This window comes from Scomber scombrus, chromosome 7, assembly GCF_963691925.1.
Source record: "Scomber scombrus chromosome 7, fScoSco1.1, whole genome shotgun sequence".
NCBI lineage: Eukaryota > Metazoa > Chordata > Actinopteri > Scombriformes > Scombridae > Scomber > Scomber scombrus.
This window is the reverse complement of record NC_084976.1, coordinates 3,645,787-3,670,269: the sequence shown is the minus strand read 5'-3', so window position 1 is coordinate 3,670,269 and position 24,483 is coordinate 3,645,787. Positions and strand designations below refer to the sequence as shown.

General features: G+C 40.6%; 1 protein-coding gene across 2 annotated transcripts in view; it reads right to left on the bottom strand.

The window, feature by feature from the left end:
- The window catches only part of cdk14 (cyclin dependent kinase 14), a 157,088-nt gene that overhangs the window by 85,561 nt on the left and 47,044 nt on the right, over positions 1-24,483 (bottom strand). For both annotated transcript variants that reach the window (XM_062422563.1, XM_062422564.1), the window contains exons 3-5: positions 8,298-8,543; positions 951-1,045; positions 206-285 (exon numbers count right to left, since the gene is read on the bottom strand). In XM_062422563.1, the coding sequence (XP_062278547.1) occupies positions 206-285; positions 951-1,045; positions 8,298-8,543 (421 nt within the window). The remainder of the gene's footprint in view (positions 1-205; positions 286-950; positions 1,046-8,297; positions 8,544-24,483) is intronic.

The following is a 24,483-nucleotide window of genomic DNA, read 5'->3' as shown; positions in this document are numbered from 1 at the left end:
TATGGACTGGGGAAGTCGAGAATCCGACCGCCGATCTTCCGATTAGTAGACGACCGCTCTACCTCCTGGACCACAGCCTCCCCCAACTAAATGATTTGGAAATGATCTACGAAGCAGATCTTTACTCCAGTTAGCTCACTTGTTTTCCACCAATGTAGAAATAGTATCTGTATTTTGAGTCCTGTCCATCCCATGAAACTCTTACCTTCTCTTATGGCTGTGAAAGGTGTTCCTTCTTCCTCCTGTAAGCGAATCACCTTCAGAGCGACCAGTTTCCCATTCACCCTGGAAACAAAGCAAAAGGACAACCAAAAGTATGGTAATCTGATGACTTTTTTTTCCCTTCTTTTTTTGGTCAGGACATGAAAAAAAGGAATCTATTAAAATCAGTGAAGCCGGAGAACAGCGAGGATTGTTAAGTCAATGAAATGTAATTTAGCGGCAGTGGAGTGAGACCCGGGTACAAGGCCACAGGATTACAACTGAATGAAGCTCACCAATCAAAGCTGTTGTAGTAAGAAGAAACGCAAAAAAAAAAACGAACATCATTACTGAGAAGATTAGAGTTTGTAGAGTTTCATACATTTACACTGTGTGGACTTTCATTTTCTAGAATTTAATTAGCAAAAAAACAGGGAAGAGAGCACCAAACCATAAAAGTAGAACATAACTATTGAATCAGTTAATAAAAACATCTATCTTGTAGTGATTTAAATAAAAGAAATGACACTGCATGTGTCGGATTTGCAGCCATACAAATAAGTGAAAAATGTATTTACATAATAACATAATCTGTAACTGTTATTGCTATTTGGTGAAATTAATGTATTCAGCTCCTGCACTGCTTCTGTATAATTAAATGTAATATTGGCTGCGTGCATGAGTGGCCCTTATGAACTATAGAGGAGTGAGTGGATTAGACAGTGATTTGACATGCACACATTACTTACTTGCTTTTGCCTTTGTAAACTGTGGCATATGAACCTTCTCCCAGTTTCTCCAGCTTTTCATAGGAATCAGCCTTTCCAAACTTGGGGCTTGTAGGCTGAGGGAAAAAAAGGAAGAAAGAGATATGAAAGATAATATTAAAATGATGAATTCCGTAACCCAGAAAAGTTAAAGTCTCTGAGGATTTAACAGGAGACATTACACGTCTACAAGTGATATTAAAACCGGAGGCTCCCGGCTGCATCATCGGGGGAAGGTGTAGTGTCAGTGAGGAGGAGGAAGAGAGGATTTCACAGTCTCTTTGTAAAGACAACTTTTGCATTTAATTATCAGCTCAGAACTTGAAGACACTTTTCACTCTGAAACTCCAGTTTATTGGGAGGCTGGCTCAGAAACTATCAGGTGTCAGGAATCCACTGATGTAGTTTTACTGTGTTCTACATACTAACTGTGCACAGATGCTGATCATCATTACGACTGAGTATCATTTGACATGTGATAATAGAGTGGATACGAGTTTCAGAGCCAATACAACACTTTCTTGGAAGCTGATTTTGAAGGATATAAACAAGCAAGCCATTAAAAAATGAAACGTTATCTTAATACAAGCAGCCATACAAGAACCTTGTCCAATAGTCCAAGATTGGCAAAATCTTACTTTAAATTTGGAACTATCTGATGAAAGACTAAGCAAACAAGACTATTAGATATTCAGCACCAACTTTTAGTACTTGACAGTTCTGAATAGCTTCAGATATAATTTGACTGATACCAAAAAAAACAAGGCCTGATGAAGCCCTTTACTATTTTTGGCACTTACAGTGGTATATATAAATGTCCTTTTTTTGTCTTGTACTAAAATAGATGCAGAATGTGTCTGATGGACATTAGTCAAACTGGGACTTTGTAGCGCCAGCAAAATGTTTTTTCTAAAGATCTACTTTATTTCTTTGGAAATCTTTAATGAGATGTCTCATTGGCTAGAGTCTAAGTGCAGACTTCACTTTGAGGGAGATTAGGTCTGCAACCTAATCAGAACTTAGCATAGACTCATTATGAGTGAATTATATCACTGCCTTTAGCTGCCCTTTTTACCTTAAAAACGTTATTTTACAAGATTTGGTCAGGCTCAGTTTTTCACTGTGGCTACAAGAGACAAGTAATGATATTATTATATGCAAAAACAGTAGTAGCACAAGTAGAGAGTGATGTGTTAGTGATGCCCTTTAAACAGCGATGTAAAAGTTGCTAGCATTAACTAACATTACCTGCCATAAGCTAGACACCAGACCAAGTACACTTTAGCAGCAAAACCACACTTAGTTTAAAGTGTACTGAACCAAGCCAGCGTGCATCTTATTGCTAATGAATTTAAAAGAAAGACTGTGTTACTTCACCTATCATTACTGTGATGTTTGTCAGGTAACAGCTCATTTCAAAACTGAGTCAAATATCTTTTTTTTAATTTTATTATTATTATTTGGCTACATTAGTGAAATAAATAAAAAGCTAAATGATTATTTAAAGGAGTAGAGGAGTTTTTAAATCCTTGCTAAGGACAAAAAAGCTAACTGTACCGTAATTTCAGTGACCAAAACTAAATGTTGCGCAACAAGCTAATGATTAGCAACATGTCACCTGGCTAATGTTAGCGACTGTAGCCTAATTTTAGCATTGAGTTGGACCCATTAATTGTTTGTTCTCACAGGCGTGTGTGTGTGTGTGTGTGTGTGTGTGTGTGTGTGTGTGTGTGTGTGTGTGTGTGTGTGTGTGTGTGTTATCCTTCCTACCTTCATAAGCTACTGAAGTAGGGGGAAAATAAAAGCAGACAACCGAACTCTCCCGGACGTACCGGGAGTTTCCCGCTTCTTGATGCACGCAAATGAGACACAATCAATCTCCCAGAATCTGGAGCGAGCAAGCAAGAGCGCGCACTAGAGAGTGACTGCGCGCGTGCACAAAAAACTATCGGTTTCCTATCGCTTTTGCGCGTCATATCAGTGATATAATGTCACTGTGTGGATCATTAACCTTGTTGCAGTGTGCTCCCTGGTTCTAGTTAGTGAACTAACAGCTTCTACCTGCTCAGATCTCACAGTCAGCAGCAGGAGAGGAGGAGAGCAGCAGCTAGTAGCTATGTATGGAAGACTAATGATGGAAAAAGTAAAACTGGTTAAGTACAAAAATAAACCATTATTATTATTTATCTTTTATTTACAGAAAATACCTCTTTTTGTGTAGCATACATGTGTATGTTATTTTGTTAAAGCTATCAGACATTAACATTTAGTTGTTTTGTTTAAATTATTATTTATAATTTAATATTACTTAACCAGCTAAGGGGACGTCCAAGCAGCAACATGTTGTTTGAGCACTTTTTTGCATTGTCAATTTGAAATAATGTTTTTGTTTTTGAATGAAGGGGTGGAAATTTAAAAAAAAAAAATGTTTTATCCAATTCATCAATTAATAGAAAAAATAATCGACTAATTAATCGATTATCAAAATAATTAGTTAGTTGCAGCCCTATTATTTTTCAAATTTTTCTTCCAGGGGAGCATACCACCGGACCCCCCTAGTGTTGCTAGGTTACCGACACACAGCACCGCTGCTACAAACATTTCTAGGGGAAACCCTGCTTAGAGCAAATGCAGACTGGGGACAAATTAAAGGAAAAAACAACATTATGTGTCTTTGTGAGGTGTTGGGCCATCTTGTGCCATGAGAACAGCCTCAATGAGCCTTGTCATTGATTCTACAGTCTGTGAACTCTACTGGAGGGATGAACACCATTTTTCCAAAACATATCCCCCCATTTGGTGTTTTGACGACGGTGGTGGAGAGCTTACAGAGTCTTACATGTCAGTCCAAAAGTCTCCTATAGATGTTCAGTTGGGCTGAGATGTGGTGACTGTGAAAGCCATATCATATGATTCAGATCATGTTCATACCCATCACTGACCCCACGTGTTCTATGGATGGGTACGTCATCCTGGAAGAGACCACTCCCATCAGGATAGAAATGTTCCACTATAAGATAAAGGGGATCACTCAGAACTGTTTTGTATTGATTTGCAGTGACCCTTCCCTCTAGGGAGACAAATGTACCCAAACCATGGCAGTAAAATGCCCCCCCCCCCCCCCCCCCCCCCCCCACCGGCATAACAGAGCAACCGGATCCCCTCACTATAATGGGTCAAGCAGTAACACCTGTACCAGTTATCCTTTCATTTGTCAACCATCCAAAAACAACTCGAAAATCTAAAAAACTTATGGTGTAAGTATGCATTCTGACTTCTTTGAACACACTTTATTTGCCAAACTTCCAACACATGCTCAAGACCTGCTTAGAATCAGTATTAAGTATGTAAATGGGACACAGGTATTACACACACTCACTCTCACACTCGCACACCTCTAGAGAATGTAAACACCTTGATGCAGTCTTTGCATTCTACATTTGCACCGTCCTCACCCCTTTATCTTCCCTCTGCTGTTATCTTGCCATCCTCTGAGACTCTAATAAGCTCAGCATTTCTGAGGGCTTCTCTAAACAAATTAAGACTTCCCCCTGGGATAAAGCAGGATGTGAAACTCTATCTGTGAAAGAAGTGTGTTGGACAGCTGAGATATTCTCTTTCTGGTGGCCTGAGGAGCCTCACAGAGAGACTCGTGTAGCTGCCACATCTCTCTCTCTCTCTCTCTCTCTCTCTCTCTCTCTCTCTCTCTCTCTCTCTCTCTCTCTCTCTCTCTCTCTCTCTCTCTCTCTCTCTCTCTCTCTCTCTCTCTCTCTCTCTCTCTCTCTCTCTCTCTCTCTCTCTCTGTTTCTCTCTCTCTGTGACGCTGAGACTACAAAAAGACTCCCATCTCATGCATTATTCATCCACAAATACAGTCTTTAATCTGTCTTCAGTGGTCTGCATCATTTTCCTCTCTTTATTTGAATGAATGAATGCACAAGTACTCCGTGAATCTGCATTTTCTGCAAAGGAATACAGTACAGTATTTCTGGTCATGTTATTATCAATAGAAATAAACAATAATGGAGATGAATACAACTCAAATGTAAGATTTTATATAGTTGTCTGGTTCTGCATTCTCTCCACATTGCTATTACAGGACGCGAGTTGAGTTTGCAGATGTCTGTTTACACTCACACACAAAAAAGGAAATCACAAACACATGTGTAACACACACACACGCAGTGCTCTGCAGCTGTAGCTTTTGGGCATTGAAGCTAACTGGCAGACTCACAACATCATTATTAAAGTCTTTATTAGAGAGGACAGCTGTTTGGGATTGAACTTCAAATTATGTTTTTTAACAATGATGCATTTTTATAAAGCTGGAAAAAACCTGACAGTTAAAGGAAAAGCTCTCACTGGAGCCATAACGATGCTTGAGTCAAGTTTGGTTGTTAATGTTAATTATCTTTAACTGTATCAGGCAGGAGTGAAACAAATATCTCAAAGTGAAGGTCCAGCAGTGAGTTACGCACTAAAATATTTGATATGTGCACTCTCTGATTTATGGAACATGCCCAACAGGACTCTTCAAGACTCTCATAAAAGTATCAGGGGTGTAAATCACAAGTTTCTTCACAATAAGATATTTTATTAATTCAATGGACAATAATTGGATGTTTGCCAATATCACAAAGTCTGCCATGACACAATTTCGATTCAATTTAGGAGCCAGCGATCGATATGAGACAATATCATATGCTGATTTAACTATACCTGTCATAATAATGATATACTTATCATACAATAACATAATTATCAACGTCATCATGTCTATATATGGACTTATCGTATGATACATGGACATGACCTCGATCATTTTTTGACCTCAATATTTCCACACTTCACATTAGCAGCTAAGAGGCTATTCATGTCACATTGACTAAACAAGTAGTGTCCTCCATTCCTCACTGTGTACGTCCTGAGTGGAGACTGTAGAAGAATTAAAGGTAAATAACTCTGTCCCCAACCATAATGACAGTCTGATAAATGATCTTCAAATGACAATAATATTGTTTTTATCGCAATTATTTCTGAGACAATATATCATTCAATAAAAGTTATTGTGACAGGTCTAGATTTAACAAAAGCATCCTTTCCAAACCAAAGTTACAAGGCGCTTCACATAATACAATATTAAGAAAATAACACAACCAACAAAAACACAATAAAAACAGTAATCAAACATAAATAGATGAAACATTAAATAATAAATAAAACAACAAAAAGAAGCAATTATACAATATTACAGAAATGCCTGAAATGTCTGTACAGAGGGGTCTTTAAAAGCTTTTTAAAATGAAGCGCCGACTCAGCTGATCTGACGCTGAGGGGGAGTTTGTTCCACAGCGCTGAAGTTAAAACAATAAAAGCATGGTCTCCCTTAGTTTAAGCCTGGACCTTGGAACACTTAACAACATCTGATTTTCTGATCTGAGGGAGTTTAGAAATATAAAGTGAGTGTTTGTAAGAAGCCTTGAAATGACATGAGTACAGCATCTTTGCTTAAGTCAGCTTATTTTCTCTATGTTAAATGTCAGATAGCCAAACAGCCAACAGTTCTCCGTACGTGTTTTCCATCCAAGTGCTTGTCTGTGAAATGCTTATGAGACAGTCGGCTCCATTGAGTTGCCAAAAACAGAAAAAAAGACCATGAAAGGGGACAATTTACAGATTTTCATAATCATGGCTGAAACAATTCATTAGTGTCTCGCGGCGATGCTGGCAGGCAATCAGTCAAGCCTCATATCACACTTATTAAATCTTATTTGTGCTGCACATTCATTAGGCATTTTACATTCCAAGCCAAATTTAAAAAAGCACATGTGTATAAAACCTGAAAAGCTCATTTGCATAATTAAGAAAAATCGTGTTGTTTGTAAACACCCTTCAATTAACTGTGTGGAGAAAAAGAGGCGAGTACATTTGTGTCAGATGAAGGAAAGAAAAGGAGCTTGAAACAAAACACTAACAAAAAAAAGAAGCTGATTTCAGGGTTTAAATCTGCCTTTATGATATATACTGGTATATGTTATGTGATATTTAGTTGTGAGTTAGCCATGGCCGCATCTGGGAAAGTGCCCAGGGGCCCTTGAGCAGAAAGGGGCCCTCAATTATGTGACCCCCATTGTTTATTTATTTATTTTTTCGTCTGGCTCCACAGAAATACCACACGAACCTTAACCCATTCTCTTGATGTTGATAATTATGGTCACTGTCAGAAACCAAAACTAAATATGATTATACGAGGTTTCCACCCAACAGCAGCGTTATCCAATCAGAATAAAATAAAAGTTGTTTGGGAGACATGAGCTTCAGTGCCCAGGGCCTTTTTTTTATTGCACAAAAATAAGATTAATTGTCAGCAAAAGAAAAAAAAACCCACCTCTACCTCTATCCTATCTCAGAACAAGCTGTGTTGCCATAGCAACACTAGCATAACTGTTGCTTTTTCTCCCACTGTTTAACAACCCAACCATAGATGACTGCCCAAATACTGCATCATCAGCACCAATGCTCTAAGTGAACAACAGGAAGACACTGTGACTAAATAGATACGGGTCAAATTTGACCCAGAACAGCCTCAATGGACAAATATTTTGGGCCACTTTAGGAAAAGTCATCAAATTTCAGTGAGTGAAAGACATTTGGGGTGTTTTTACAGCTGTCAAATGTCAAAACGGGTCACATTTGACCCAAACAGTATGTAAGAGTTACAGACACAATCATTAGGTAACCATTAGGTGAGTGGAATGGAGCGAAATGCAGAAAAAAGCTAAAATGTCTGGTGATGTCCAAGATGTTTACAACACAATACAATATCTAAAGTTTCCAATAAATGTTCATACCAGACTAAGTGAAGCTGTAGCAATAAAACCTATGAATGTTTTAATTTGAGCAAGGTGTATTTTACTGCTTATAAAGTCCAACTTTCCATTTGTAAGAAAGAAGAATGTGGTGTTTTATCACAGACTTGACCCAGAAATGGCTGTGAAAGAGGTCTACTAAAAAGCAGTCAAGGATTAAAAAGCTTTGAGCAACTGATAAACCTGGACGTCCGTGTGGAATTCCACCATTTAATAGATGTTAAGCCACAATCAAAGTGTGCAGCCGGGCCCCTGATGATGATGCGAGCGGCAACCTATCACAGTCAAGAGCTAAGACCTCTAGTGATGCTTTTTAGGAGATTTTCAGATGACTGATTGATAAATAACTTCCTCAGCAGGTGGTTGCCTAGTGTTATGTTTTATTAAAGCCAATTATGAAAAAAGTATTAGAGCTTTGAGTGATTTTTAAAGGTCAACGGTGCACGAAAGGTCTACTTACAGAACTGGGGCTGGAGTGTCGGCGCAGTTTGGGAGACTCCTTGCCGGCGGACGAGCTCTTGGCGTTGATGCAGGCATTGTTCTCGGAGTGGACTCTCTTCACCTGGCTGGCGGGCTTCTCGAATGGGTCGAAGCCACTCTGCGTGCGCTGAACTCTCACCTTTTTGTCCTCAGGGATGGTGTCCAGGGGCTTGATGACCGAGTCCGTTCCCTGGCAGCTGCGTGTGGACATCTTTGTGACACATATCTATCGAAATAAAAGAGGGAAAAGAAGAAGATAGAAGTGAGCAAAAAAAAAGAAAAAGAAATCCATCTGCCATTACCAGTGTTCAGCCAAAAAAAAAGTGACTGAGCCCCCGTCTTCCAGATTCCTGCCTGTTTTTCATCTCTCTGTCAGCCTGGGTCTCTTCCCTCCCTGTAGAGTCTTGCTGCTACCTCTCTGCTAAGATGAGAGCCTTTTTATCTCAATCTCTCTTTTCTCTGATCAAAACAGCTCCAGCCTCCGTCGGCTCTGCTGCGCACACACACACACACACACACACACACACACACACACACACACACACACACACACACACACACACACACACACACACACACACACACACACACACACACACACACACACACACACACACACACACACACACACACACACAGTCGGCCGCCGCTGCTGCTCCCTAACTGCACATTGACATTCACGCAATTCCACCTTATCTCTGACACACATCTACTTATCCATACAATTGCGCAGACCTGCTACAGATTGTCTCCTACAAGCCCATTGGGCACACACCCAGCCCCTCCACACACACACTCCCTCCATCCATTTTCCAATACAAAGCACCTTACCAGCTGCTCCTCCACCACGGACCGTGTATATATTGGGTACAAAAGACGCAGGTGGCATGACATGTTTTGCCACGGCTCCCTTCAGATTAAATATTTAGGGCCGGGCTCCCCTGCAGGAAGAACTTCTAATTACTGTAAAACACAAGGAGGAGTCAGGTTGCAACCTGCTGGCTTGTTCTTTAACATACACAGTGTCCCTTATCTCTTATACTATAATGGTAACTTGTTAGAAAAACAATATGAAAGCAAACACTCCTGATTGCATGGTGATGGTGTACTGTAGGTTAATTACAATTATAGTGATGATGATGTAGTTTTTGTTATTGTGTCACGCATACAAACGTATTATTTAAATTACTATAACCTAGATCCACAATTCATCATAGGGTTTTCTGACTATTAGTGAGATTTTTTATTGGGATTATTGCCATAATGATTGTATTTGTGATCTACACAGGATCTACTTTTAGCAAACATAAATGTATTTTATTTCTATATTAAAATATTTCTTAGTTCAGCGTTACACTAATAAACTGTTGTTGGATTCACAAAAAAAGAAAAAGGATAAAAACTTGGAACCTAAATTACCTAAAACTGCAACTCAACCGCTAAGAAATGAGCAGCTACAGATGCTAATTTCACTTCTTTTCAAACTTCTCGTCTTCATCCCCAATTGACACTGACTTTTGAACAATTTGCTCTGGAGCCACAAAAGCCTTTCTATAACGATTTTCATCTCAATACCAGTAAACACATGCTTATGAGTCAAATCTGCGTGGTTCCTATTTAATAAAATCGGATTCAATAATGTTGGTTTTTAACGAGGGTCGTCCCAGGGTTCAAACCACACAGTCACAGAGAAGTCAACTTGCTAGTTTGTCCATCACTTACAGCTAATAAACTACTTACTTATTAGCTAGCCTATCCATTTAAATTGACACAATCATTTCCATAGAAAAAGTTTAGCCAGTATTTTGGACTGTTCTAATAAGACTGCAAAAAGTGGTGTATGTTCTTCAGCAAAATTAACTTTGTCTATGAATACAGCACAGATAGTGGCATGTATATACTGTTGTTTTACCAGCTAACTACAGCTGACTCTAACTACAGCTGAGTCCATTTATCAGATACACTTGTCAACAGTCACCGGCTAAAAACTGTGACATTTATCAAGCTGTAGTGAATGAATTATGTGAGTCATAAATAAGACCACAAATCCTGGAATTTGCAAACTCCTGTCTTTCAAATATTTTATTGAAAAGCAATTAAATGTTTAGCCTAATGCAGAACACATTTTTAAGTTAAAAAAAGGAAAAAAGAACAATAACACTGTTATTTTATTATTTATTTATTTGAACCTTTATTTATTGAGTGGCAACCTCTTTGCAAGAACACCACCATCACATTTACACCGTTCCACACAATCACACCTGGAAGCTTCCCAGTAAAACCACAGTCTGATCTGCTGCCACTTAGCAGCTCCACTGGAGTAGAAGGGGTTAAGACCACCTCAGTAGTAGTAATGAGGGAGGGGCGAGTACTGCTTTTTCACTTTCCCCAGCCTAATCCATCTTTTTGAAGGTCGGCGACCTTTCCCCCAGAAGTTCATCAGTATTGAACCGACCACCTTCAGGTCCCAAGCTCACTTCTCTACCCTAAAGTCCACCACAGCCACAATTCACTTCACTTAATCAGATTTACAGACAGGCATACTGAAACATACAACCCACCTTAAAAATCGAGATGAATCCTCCCTCGTCTTTATTCTAACTTTTTGAGACAAATTTTCTAATGTCTCACAATTTAGCATCGTTCCCATTTTTATCCATCTGTACATAAGAACTTTTCCAGCAAGAAATACGATGGAAGCACTCCAAGAGAAGGAGTAGCACAAGAACATCGTCTAAGAAAAGGAACACATAAAATAGGCCAGGAAATACAACAGAGAGATGCAGGAGGAAGAAAAAGAAATGGGGAGCTTTGAAAGCATATGCGGTAATGAGACATCAAAGCTGTCATAAACATGAGTCCCATGTATGATCCTGTATGTCCTCGTTATCTGGGAAAGCACATCAACTAACAAAAACAAATAGCGTCATTTAGGTCCTATCACACTACGAGGCATCAATACTTGATGAGAGTGTCTGGGAAGGATGTGTTCAACAAGGCTTATGTTCCAAGCCCTCCACATCAGAGAATCCTAAGAAGCTAAGGGACGCGAGTGGATGCCGAAAAGGTCACAAATGTCCGTCACAGCTAGAAACACAGAGACCAGCACACCGAGGACAACAGAAGTCGTTCCCTCCTGTATGAAGTTTCCGAAATCCTTCGCGGTGGTTTTAACTGTCTTGCCACACTTTTTAAAAACTCAACCAATAACAATGCCTGAACCCATTATATTTTGTTTCAAGTAACCACACAACAGCTGCAAACAGTTTGAGTCACCAGTTGATGGAATGTGACTAGGAACATTTATTCAAGTTCTATAATTACGGACGATATTGAGTTACTTGTACCTAACCTGGGTATTTCCATTTTTACTCCTACACTACATTACAGAAGGAGAGAATTAACTCTTTACTATACCATGTTTATTATTTCTGACAGCTACTATTTCATTTATGGTTTAACAGCTAGGTCTGTCACAATAATTACTTTTTGTTGGACGATATATTGTCTTAGAAATAATCGTGATAAACGATATTATTGTCATTTGAAAATCATTTTGTACCACTGATATAATGTTAACATAATAGTATAATAATACAAGGGGGGGCGGAAGGTGAGATTGGAGAGTGGGAGCTATGCAGATTGCCATTATGGGCAAAAAACATTAAAGGGGACATAAAATACCAGTACACATGTTAATGCATCAGTTATAGTAATGCAGTAACACAGATAATGGTAATTGTGTAAAATGAACACTTATTTACTTACCTTACTGCTGCTAATACCTATGTATTTTTACTTTAGTAAGATTTAGTATACTGTATGATAGTGATGTGTCCCTGCCAATGATTTATGTGAGCCTAATGGTGCGTGTGGGCATCCTGCTCTAAGTGTGTGTTAGGTTTCCTAGAAAGAGCCAAACTATCCTTCATAGTTGTGCACATGGATACACTGTTACACTACACCTCTACCTCACTAATCCTGAGAAGCACTTCCTACTGCTGCTGGCATCGATGATTTTCCATCGATGTGATTTTTTTTATGAATGACAGCAGCAGCTTTATGGAGTGGACTACGATTATATAAGTTTTTGTCGGTTTATGTGTCACGTGCTTCCTTTTTCATTAACAGTGCCTGTGCTGAGTATTGTGTTTGGAATATGATAGCCCTCTGTTAGCTACATTGTTGCCCCTTCGTTAGTGTTATACAACACACCTGTGCTCGGTTACAGTTGCAAGCTTGCACGCTCAGAGGGAGCATCTCCCCAACACATTCACGACATTAATAAATCATCGTATGTACTGTCTGTGAATCGGGGCTGATTTTAAATTACACGCATGTTCCACAAATGTATTATTAGTTTAACACCTAAATGTAGTGATCTACCGTCTACCTGCTGTATTGAAACTAAACATCACTAAGAAACAAAAAAGATAAAGAAAATAGAACAGAAGAGATAGAATAGCTGGCCAGGAAAGGAAAAAGCTTGTTGACACAGATCCTGACCAGGACAAACAACTTGAAATAATCAATGGATACATGGCCGGGTAGATGGAAGGATAATAATCTCTCGTGGAAGCAGTGGAGTGATGTGACCAGAGAAAACTGGGCGAGGCTGGGAGGACATCAATGAGGCTCCAGCTGCCCGGGTAATTCTGAATCCAGACAAAACTATCAAACATGCGCTAAATATAGAATGAGTCTGGTTTTAAAATTAGAACGCAAACACGTCTCAGGCACTGAAATAAGGTCACAAAAAACCTGGGATGGATAATGTGGTTTTAAAAACTCACAGATGATGTTTTACACTGCTGCACTGCTGCAGAAAATACTGACTGTAGCATATTAGAGAACAAACATCTCACTGCAGAACTGATACCTGTGCTGGAAAGCATCTATTTCAGGTCTGGCAATAAGGAGGACATTTAAAATCAAGCTTGTTTGTGGGGACCTGGCTGCAAGGATTTGCTCCCATTCATTGGATGCTGTAGTATTATGATTTCCATATAGCAACAAATTCACATATAGGTTGTTATACATTACTGTGAAGTCCTCACTGCCTGCAATGACTATATTACAAGAGGAGATGAATCTATAGAACGTAGACAAACAAACACACAGAGATAAAGAGGGTGGACTAAAGTATAATCTGGAAGAGGCAAACTTTATTACTAACACAATGAAAGCTGTGTTTATACATGTAAGCCTTCAGTCATTTTAATCTCTGGGAGCACAAGAAGTCCCCTTCTTTAACAGACCCCTAGCCACCAACTCGTTACTGTCAATGTCCATCACACTCACACTCAGAGCTTTGGATGGCACTCTGCATTATGGAAGTATTTATATCTATGGAACATACTCACAGCTCTCCACTGTGAGTAGGAAACATCTGTCACTATGGACACTGATAAAAGGCCTTGCTCAATCGTGGTCCAGCAACTTAGACGAGTCTGATGTGGAAACATGAACTGGAACTCTACTTTTCAATGACGTAGGAGACATCTCGTGTCCAGCAGTTCAACTTTCAAAGTTAAAAATCGTTTTCGTATTTATAGACCTTGGATTTTTCTATGATCTATCTATCCAGTATTTTTTATAATTTAAAACATTTCTGTTTACTTCTTTTTATTTAAAGGATAGATGCTATGCAACTAGCTAGGGGTAGTGGAGAATTCATAGTCAGTGGTTGTGTAGGGTCATGGTTCGAGGGTTTTATTGTCCATTCCAATTTCACACCATGACCCAAACCAGCACATGTTTGTCTGTGTTTGTCTGCACTAATCAATATTTCTATGTGAGCAATGGATGAAATGACTACATATAATGTGAAAGGGGTCACTCGTTGAGATGAACCCACAGAGAATGATTATTTAACACTGCAGTTCCAGGCGTTTTAGCTTTATAGCCTCCGACTTCATGGTTTGGTTGGGTGTCACATTGACACTTGTCAACCTGGTTTCCAGCAGCACCAAACAGAAACAAATTGGAAATATATGGTAAACATAGTGGAGGATTTAGCAGCACATGGAATTACATTTGTCAGGTTGAGCAGGTGATAGTTTGCTAAAATTTTACGAGGCTACGATTTTAACAAAATCTTGTAATCACAGTCAAAAATAAAACTGTAAGCATCCAAAAACAAAGCTTCTCAAAGCACTCTGTATTCATCTTCTATGAAAAGAGCGCCCCCTCTGCTCACTGGTCTATGGCGTCCTCTTGGGTGTCCTCCTACATCTGGCTTTCCCCTGTTTCCAAGGTGGGAAACGCCCCCACAAAGACAGGAAAACCCTGCCCTGGGTTCAGAAACACCATATCGATTCTGGTTGAATTAAATCACTACTACACCCCCTCCCCCCACCTCAATTCTGATATACCAACACACACACACACACACACACAGGCACACACATAAACAAACGGTGATAAACTGCATTGTTTTCCTATCTATAATTTATTCCGTACTGCTGCTGTGACCCCATTGTCCCACAGGGATCATTTAAGATTCATCTTATCTCGGAGATGTCATACAGTAATGGAAAAAGGTAGGCAGTAACACGGTGGGCAGGCCCAGGCTAATTCAACTATCTCCAGAGGAGTAGTTACTGATGACATTAGCTTGAACGATGACAAGAACCACAGAGGCCATAAAGGACCAATCAGCCATAAAGCCTACTTATGTGCTCTGCTAACTCAAGGCTATCAGCCATGTTAACTTGGCCACAGTCAGGGCTCACCCACTGTGTGAATGCATTTCCATTTCACTGAGACAAAGCAGGGCTATCTGCTTGCCTGGCGCTCATCGTCCTGGGCTCAAGGCGATAGTGAGACGATACACCAGAGCACAGACTGGAAAAAACACCTCATCCACCTCCCGTCCACAAGCCTTTGTGGTCTTGAATGGCAGATAGAGCAGTGTTTGTGTCTGCACTAAATATAGCATCATTTGTTCATCTTCAGACACCTTTCGTGTGATGCTGGCTATTGGTTTAAAATACAAAGCGAAATGTTATTCCTGTGATTCTAATGGAATCATCAGTAAAACAATTTAAATGGAATAAACAATTTGAACATGTAGAATTCACTTTTTGGGAGACAATATTCTCAACCTAAAGGTTCACTTGCTGGTTTTTCGGGAGCTATGAAGCACATTTCATGGTCTTCATTAGCTACAGGAATCACATCACATCACGTAAATGTGGATATCAGTGTATTTGAATCATATAACTGTCATCTGTTCTATGTACTCACAAAGACTGGGATATGCAGCTGAAAATTCAGAATAGGTAAGTGCACTCTTTAGTTGAGACTATTTGAAGAGTTCATCTGCAAAAACCCTTCCATTCTTCTTAAAAAATGAACTGACTGTCAAGTTATTCTTGATGCAGAACATTCTGAACCCTGTACATATATATTGTCCATTGTCATTGCATTGCAAGTTCATGTTTTACAGACGAGAACGTGCTGTTCTTGAACGGAACCTGATAAATCCCTTCAGCAAATCAGTGCATATTCAATTCAGGTGACACAATATGGCAGTGAGTATATTCAGCCACAGATATTTTTCGTTGTAACTTAGGCTCAGTCATATTTAAAGGTGGATAATATGGGCAAAACTGAAGAGTCAGTGATGTTATCTCCTTTAATACTTCTATTGGATCCAGGAAGTACTGGAATGTTAAAAACTATACTATTAAAAACTGTGAAATACTACAATATGATACACTGAATACTGTGAGACACTGAGTAACAATAAGTAACATGGAATATTTTGAATGACATACCTTAAACTAGAACTGGAATGTTGTTTACATTTTACATGTTCATTTTGGGAGGACTGGCAAACCCTGCTCATCATATAAAACTGCACTTCAGCTTTCGGGTAGTGGTAGTAGAGCAATATCATATTTGGGGGGGGGGGGGGATTATGTTTAGTTGGCCAAAACATTTATCTTCCAAAAGAATGTGGTTTGCGGTCTAGTGTTTTCATTTCTCGTTTATCCTCCAACTCCTGATCTGGACCTGATGCAGGTGAAAGAAGTTTGGGTGGAGGCCAACAGTCCATTCACGCTGGATGGATTTGATTTAAATCTCTCTCAAAACAACACAATGCCCGTATATTTCTGTTTCACTGAAAAATGCATTGCAGTAAGGAAGCTAAATACACTAACTGTGACTTCAATGTGTCAGTTTGCTTCAGAAAAAAATGTTTGTTAGATCATGTATCTTTCTTATTCTTTCTATTATCTGAAAACTGTCTGCAACTGACAGTCACAGTGGCCAGATGTGCTGAGGTATGAAATCCTTCCTTGAGAAAAGTGTAAGCCATTATCCCCACTGAATGACAGCCTTTCATATGAGGCAATTCTGAACCGCTATAAACACTTTGTAAGAAGACACTTTATGGGAACTAGTTTCTTTCAAGCATTCTCTGGCCTTTACAATAACACATTAACTTTGTATGTGAAGAAAAATGTAGCCTTCACAAAGGTATGCACAAATATCCCTTAATAATCTGTAATGTTTCATATTGTAAGAGCTTTTTTTTGGATGAAATTATTTAATTTACTTTCTGGCACAGACCTACCTTCTTATCCATATCCTGTTGGCCTTCAGTCAAAGTCAATGTGACTTCACTCCGCAAGTCACTCTCATAAAGTGCACCAGCAAAATAAAATATGTAAATGCATTTTTTGTTATTTTTGCTGCCGTGGCTCAAGCTTTCCTCCTCTTTATCATTAGCCTTAAGATATTGTGGTTGAGATTTTTAATTAACATATGTGGTGGAATAAAATATCCCAACAGCCAACTGATGCCCCAGATAGAGGCTCTTCATTACAGCAGTGTCTACATAAATCACCACTAGTTCCTAAAAAAAAAAAAAGGGCAGGCATGTATGGTATTTTCAACTCAGCATTAAATAAATAAGAGGAAGTGGTGCATAATGACCAGCTTTAAAAGGGTTTAAAGCTGTGACTTTACAGAAGAATCAGGAGAATGGTCGTGATGCGGTCAGCTCTTTACTTCCGCCTCCACCCCACTCACTTCTCTTCTTAGCAGTCCTGGCAGCTTTCACTCTCCCTCACTCATCTTCAAAAACTCATAAACTCATGTCATATAAGGCTGTGAAACCTGAGCCATTTTATTAAAAAAAAACTTCACTAAGCAGAGCAACTTCTCATTTCGGTCTACTGCAATAGTGCTGGTGGCAATTTTCTCATTCTGTCTGCGTCAAGTCAAGTGCTGCGCTACAGCTTGTAGGTGTGCTCAAAATCTGGAAATACATCAGAATAAGTTCTCATCACTTAAATCTGACTTGATGCTGCTTTTTTTTTAAAGTTGATTGGACTCAGTTTGAGCATCAGTGCAGTCAATTTACCATTCCTCAGAAAACTCCTCAAATAGGATGTCATTTGCCATACCAACTGTGGTGCACACTTAAAATGTATTCCCATGCACACATCCATGCATTTGAAAGGTGCATTCCAGCAATTTAGCATTGCACTTTTATGGTTCTGTACTCAAACTAGACACATTCAAAAACTGCTAAACTGTCAAAATTAAACCACCAAAGGCTGAAATGGACTTTAAGGCACTAAAATGGGGTTCAACTACAAAAACATTCTGATCCAATCCCCCGTAAGGCAATTTAATAGTGTCTTTTTCTTGGACCCACCCTGCCTGATGAATGACCGCATGTTCCAAACTCCAGACTCTGAGATTGTAATGCTGGCTTTTTGTAATAAATGTGTATTTTCTGAGCCCGAGGTGAGCAAGGTGATGCTGATGTCATCTCTGTCTTTTCTAAGACTAGACAAAGCTCCTCCAGAGCCACAGAAAATATATTATACTGACTGTTTTCACGAGCTGAATGGTACTCCCAATGACTAGTAAATTGTCCCTCATGTTTACAGTTAATAGAGTTCTCCTTTCACCATGTGCGTTTAGATTGATTCAAGGTCATGAGATGCTGAAAATCAAATTAAAACATATTTTGAGAGCCATTACCATGTAGTGCTGCAAGTGCTCATGTTTCATGTTGAGCATTTACATAACAGCTAGGTTTGTCCACATGGAATTAGCATAACAATATGACATTAACTGGATGTGGGTTTCAGGTCTAATTGGGCATTCACCGCTGACTCATTACCACCAGTTCCACTTAAGCAAACACCTTCATTTCGTAGCCACTCAATATGAATCACATCGCATGCCATTAACTCCATCTCTGTGGAACTGAATTGAAAGCAATGACTCGCTTCCATTCAAACCTCCTCCTGAACCGCATGAACTACTGTTAAAACTGGGTGTTCTAGATATGAAATGAAATACGATTGTGCAACTGAATGGCCCATTTTGTGGCCTTAGATTTTTAGGGAAGAGAAATTTCAAAAGAATTTCAGGGAGAAGTCAGAAGTGCTTTCAAGGTTGATGATGTGGGACTTTGTTCAGACAGTTCGGGGTGTGCTGAGAGTTCATGCCGATGTCTAAAAAGTAAAAGCCTCAGTATGCTGACAGAGTGCTTGTCAGATTGTCTAACAGCTTCTGAAACTGTCTGTCCGATGGCAGAATGTAACTCTCTATAACACCCAATCTGACAATCAAACCTACTGAAAACAGTGATTGCCAAGTGCACGATGGTGTCGAAGTAGGCAAAGTTTTGACGTCTCTTACTCTTTCAATATCGTAATACTGTGAATGCTTTCCAGGGGAGACTGTCAAAACGATGTGCCCTTATTGTCATTACGGCTGTTGAAATAACCGTAATATTGCAATACCACGCTATAAACAAGCCAACCACAGTCGATAGCAAATAACCGCCGCAACTGGACTATGATCACATTTTCTTTTTTTCTTTTGGGAATTGAATGTTTAGTGGTTCCCCCAATCCAGTCAGGCAGCCCCTCCGGTCCAGAGGCTAAGCACAGTATCTTGCGCCCAGGCTAACAAGCTAAATTGGCTCCCAACCCTCATAACAGAGTCAGGATCAGGGTGAGCTGATCAGAGGCCGGTGCTGATGCTTGATAATGTAAAAACACTTCTGTATGAATATCTTGTCTCAGTGACACATTTGAACTCTCTTGACTCAACACAAGCTGCCATTTAACATGTGAGATAAAGTCGTTTTCTACCAATCATACAATTTAAAGATTCATAAATCCAAATTTAAGCGGACTTAACTGTAGCCTAATGCTTTTTTGAAAAATGTGTGTGGTACACACGCACATCTGGAACAAAAACCAGGCGCTAGACCAAAGAAATAAATCTGTAAATGCAGAAGAAGGTCTGCAACCTGTAGCTCCCAATGCAGCTAGAGTTTCATGGGATATCAAGAGTGACGCTTCGGGCCTCTTTTAACAATTTAAGGTGTTTGTGACATATGTGTCAGGTACTGCTGCTCCATTCAGCCAACACATAATCAGACTAAAATACCTCAACCCAATACCTCATACTGCACTGTTAAGCCACCCTGAATCACAGCAGGGGAAAATCCTTTACCACGACAGCTCTAATTGTCATTGGTACAATTAATCATGTCAAGTCTACATGCAAAAGACATCGAGTTCTTCTAGGTAGTGTTTAGGGAGACGGTGGGAAGCCATGATGGCAGGGTTGAGACACATCTTCCATTGGCCATTTAGAACAGGTACAAACAGTTTAGTCTTCAGATGTGGTCTAACGAACCAGTTCGTTTGAAGAATTCTGAACCCTGGAGAGTAAGAAATGAGATGACATCTGCTGAACACAAATGCATACACAAATGGTCCTGTCTGGCCACAATGAGAGAAATGAAGCTTGTGGGCAGGCGTTGCGAGGCTACAGATTTGGTAGCAACCTCAAAAACAAGACACACAGAATCCGCCTGTAGGACCAGATGAAAGCAAAGAGGTGGTCTAAACTCAGAGCTTTGCTTCCACTCATTTCTTGTATTTACTGAAGCAAGCTTTAGATTTGAAGATCTGGCAAAAGAGCCTTTGTTCCCTCTCCATTAAAGAGGACACTAGTTTAGATTGGGCGCTGTATTCTGACAGCACTTATCCTCTCTCAAACACATGACACCCTGATACTCAGCTCCACTCCTCCAGTTTCAGCCTCTACTCCTTATCCTCCCTCTCTCTCTTTCTCTCTTTCTCCTGACAGCCTGGCCTGCTGTCTTCCCAAGGAGCTGCATATGGCCCTGCAGAAAAGCCTAGCTACACGTCCACGAGACGCTGCCACAGATGGTAAATGGCCCGTCCCTGTCTCTCCTGCCTCGTCCTCCCCAACAGTGACCACGTTCCATCCCTCTGGGCCCAGAGAAAGACGAGCATGTTTCAATTTTGCCGAAAGTGGGACGACATATTGTAGAGTGAGCAGAAAAACGCTGCAGCAGAGTGTCCCATCCATTATACCAGTAAACATCAGCACTCAGTTCGACCACCACAACGGAAATGCTACCTATTAGCACAGAGGGGATGGTTGTAGTGGTGGTGGTGGTGGTGGAGGGAGGTAGGGGGGACTGACAGTGCTGACGTTGTTTCAGGCAGGAGGCAACACTGAGACTTTGTTGCAAAAAACTGCAGACACACACACACACACACACACACACACACACACACACGCACACACACACACACACAGTCTTCTCCCTTTTCCCGCTACTTCCTCTCTATCCCCAGAGTCTCTCGTCACATCCTCCCCACTGAGACACACTGAGACTCAGGTGGCCCGTCCAGTTTCAAGCTGTCATGCTAGCATGAGAGATCATCAACACCCCACCGACACCCCGCAAGCAAACACACACGCACGCACACGCTCTTACACACGGCATGCATGCATGCATGCATGCATGAAACTACAATCTACATCTGCCCTAAATGCACATATGCCAACATGCCTGCACATCTGCACATCACCTCGTACTGTATTACGAAGAGTGGGGTATGTCTGGGGAATACTATTCACGCTCAACCACACATACACACACACACACAGTAACGTAAGCGGTGTATCTGAAGCAAGAGAAGAATGGGTGGAGGGGGGGTGGAGGAGAGAGAGGGGGGGTCTGACAAGGGATGCAGGACAAAATAAGCGCCAATCTCAGTCTTCGTCTTACCTTCCAGGAGGAAACAGCTCACCTGGATGTCTCTGAAGAGCAGACAGAACGCATTCAGGCCAACCTCTCTCCCTGCAAACCAGCCCAAAACATCTCCCTCCCTCCCTCTCTCTCTTACGCTCTCCCTCTCCCTCTCTCTCTCTCTCTCTCGCTCTCTCCCTCCCTCACTCTCTCTCTTCCCTCTCTTCCGCTCCCTTCACAAGCTGGAAATGATGAGATTGTACTATAAGCAGAGGGGGGAGTGAAATCCAAGGCGGCAGAAGGTATTAGGAGGCTGTGTTGTTTCTGGCCGACAGCCCTGAGAGAGACCGTGAGCTTGTGGTTCATAAGGGACGGCGGGGGGAGGAGAGTGCGGGGAGGCGAGGGGGGGGGGGGGGGGGGGGGGGGGGGGTGAGAATGGGTGCGATGCAGCAGATCGGAGAGAAAGGGTCCGTCTGCAAGGACGGCTTGAAACCCTAGAGGACCCCCGCTCAGCTGAGATGGTACAGCCCAGAGGAGTTTAAGGAAGCAAACAGTACAGTGTCTGCAGCAGCAGCAGCTAGCAGATGAAGCTACAGTGATGCAAGATTCACGCATGAATGTGTGTGAAGCTGAGCTGAGAGGAGCTGCGTCGAACTGGGCTTATTTTTATCTTCCTCACTTGGACTGCAGCACTTTAGATTAAATGTGAAACCTGGTTTTCTAGCCAAGTAAAATTATTGATAGAAGATGAGTAGCAACCACAAAAAGAACTGCTGGATATCATCATTAACGCATTCTCATCATTTGTAACCTCATTTTGGAATAAAGCCATGTTCTCTATCAATAAAGATGTCTTTCCAAATGAAAGATGAGTTTATTACCCTGCAGCACCTCTTTAACAGCTTACTCATGTCCTTCAAGCAACTACCTGCAAAGTCTGATTTACAACACTCATACTATATATAGGCTATATAATAATACATGTTTACACAATAGATATTTTACAGCCTCCTCCACCCAAATAATCATGTCCATACCTCCTGTACACAGTTTGAAAATCAACCGTAATGATATTGGGTAAATCAATAAATATTTGCAGAGACCAAAAAACAATGTTTTTTTGTAATTGTTTTGCCAGTAGACCTTTTAGAAGTTGATGTACATTACCATATCAGCATGCTTACATTCAGGTAGGCCTGCCACAATAACTTCTTTGATTGTAGGATATATTGTCTCAGAAATAATCGGGATAAATAACAATATTGTCATTTGAAGATCATTTTATACCACTGATATAATGAAAATATAACAGTATAATAATGTAAGGGGGGTGGGGGGTGGGATTGGAGAGTGGGTGCTACACTGCCATTATGGTTGGGGACAGAGTTATTTACATTTAATTCTTCTACAGTCTCCACTCAGGACGTACACAGTGAGGAATGGAGGACACTACTTGTTTAGTCAATGTGACATGAATAGCCTCTTAGCTGCTAATGTGAAGTGTGGAAATACTGAAGTCAAAATATGATCAAGGTCATGTAGACATGATGGTGTTCATAATTACATTATTTTACGATAAGTCGATAATATAATTATTGTGACAGGCCTAAGTGAGAACAATAAAGATTTGTTGCCCATTTGGGTCGGACTACTTAGGAAACTTCAGTATGCCAGGATTTAATAAGGCAGTGTTTTAACTTTCAAAAATGACATTTTGAATGGGATTTTTGTCACACCATTCATACATAGAGAAGTATCCATATTCCATTTTCCATATTACCTCAATACTACATCATACATTGTAAATTCACCTTGCAGAGGCAGTGCTGGATTGGTAATCTGAGTAATATAAATCATTTTCCGGGTGGGCCGACACATCTCGTAGCCAATACAATTTTAGTTTTCAATATTTTAAAAAAATATATATTGATAGCAATTGGCCCATAAAGCTGTGGCAGCAGTCCCTTGGTTCATTTTCTATAATGACACTGGCTAGCCCTCCCCCTCCTCCTGTATCCACTCTGTTCCTCCTGTCAGATGTCATGGCTCAGGGCCAAACATCTGTGGATGAAAGATGGCGTCTTCATCAATTGTCAAGATGGATAAGCAAAATGAATGAAGGGGCGGGGGAGGAGAAGTTATACGCCATAAATATGAATCTAAATGCAGATTCTGCCAAATGTGCAAAAATCCCTGATATATTTACTGCAAGGCGCTACAGCAGTTAGCTTCAACATCTACTGCAATAGCAGTACCGACCATTATGCAGCAACAGGTGGAAGGAGAAGAGATGGCTGGCCATGGTCACTGCCAGGCAGAGAAGCAGCCAGAGGACCAGACATATGACAGGAAAGTAAGGAACAAAGTGAGCAGGAGGACAGTGTAGCTAGAGCAGTCAGCAGGGAGTAGCATGCAGGGAAACAGAAACTCTCAGGGAGGGTACAGGGAGGTACTGTGTGGGATTATGGTGATTCATTCAATTAATGACGATGATAATAAGATAACGCAATTGTAATGCTTTCATAAAGTCAGACCGTCAGCTACTGCTGGAGGTCTCTCAGTCAGTGCCAAATAACAGAGTTTCAGTATGACAACAAACTTGTTAATGGAGTTTTCCTTAAATCACTGGATCAGGGAATAAGTAAGAAATATGCATATGTTAGGCGAGACCTTAAACCTCTCATTAACAGCGCAAGTGGAACTAATTACTTTATTTCAGAGATAATGACAAAGTCAGTTAGTGAAGAGGTTGAGAGACAGACAATCTGTTTTGGAGAGACTATATGCAGTCCAACCTCCAGCTGAAGTTCAAGCCAGCATTCTTGAAACCCATGCTGATGTCCAGATACACCGCACAGCATACCATAGCATAGCAATACATGAACTGACAGCCCATATCTCAGCCTTAGCAAAAACTGTCCAAGTATACTACAAGGGGCAAATGCAAGCCATGCTTAGCTTGAAGGGCTGCAAGCTGCAGCCACTGTTTCAGGTGTGGCCAAGAAGGACACCAAGCTGTTGGCTACCTGTCAAAGACTAAGCCTCTGGATCGCTAGGTAGGGACCATCGTTGACCAAACAAGAACAAGAGTTCCCTGTCACAATATCCAGCT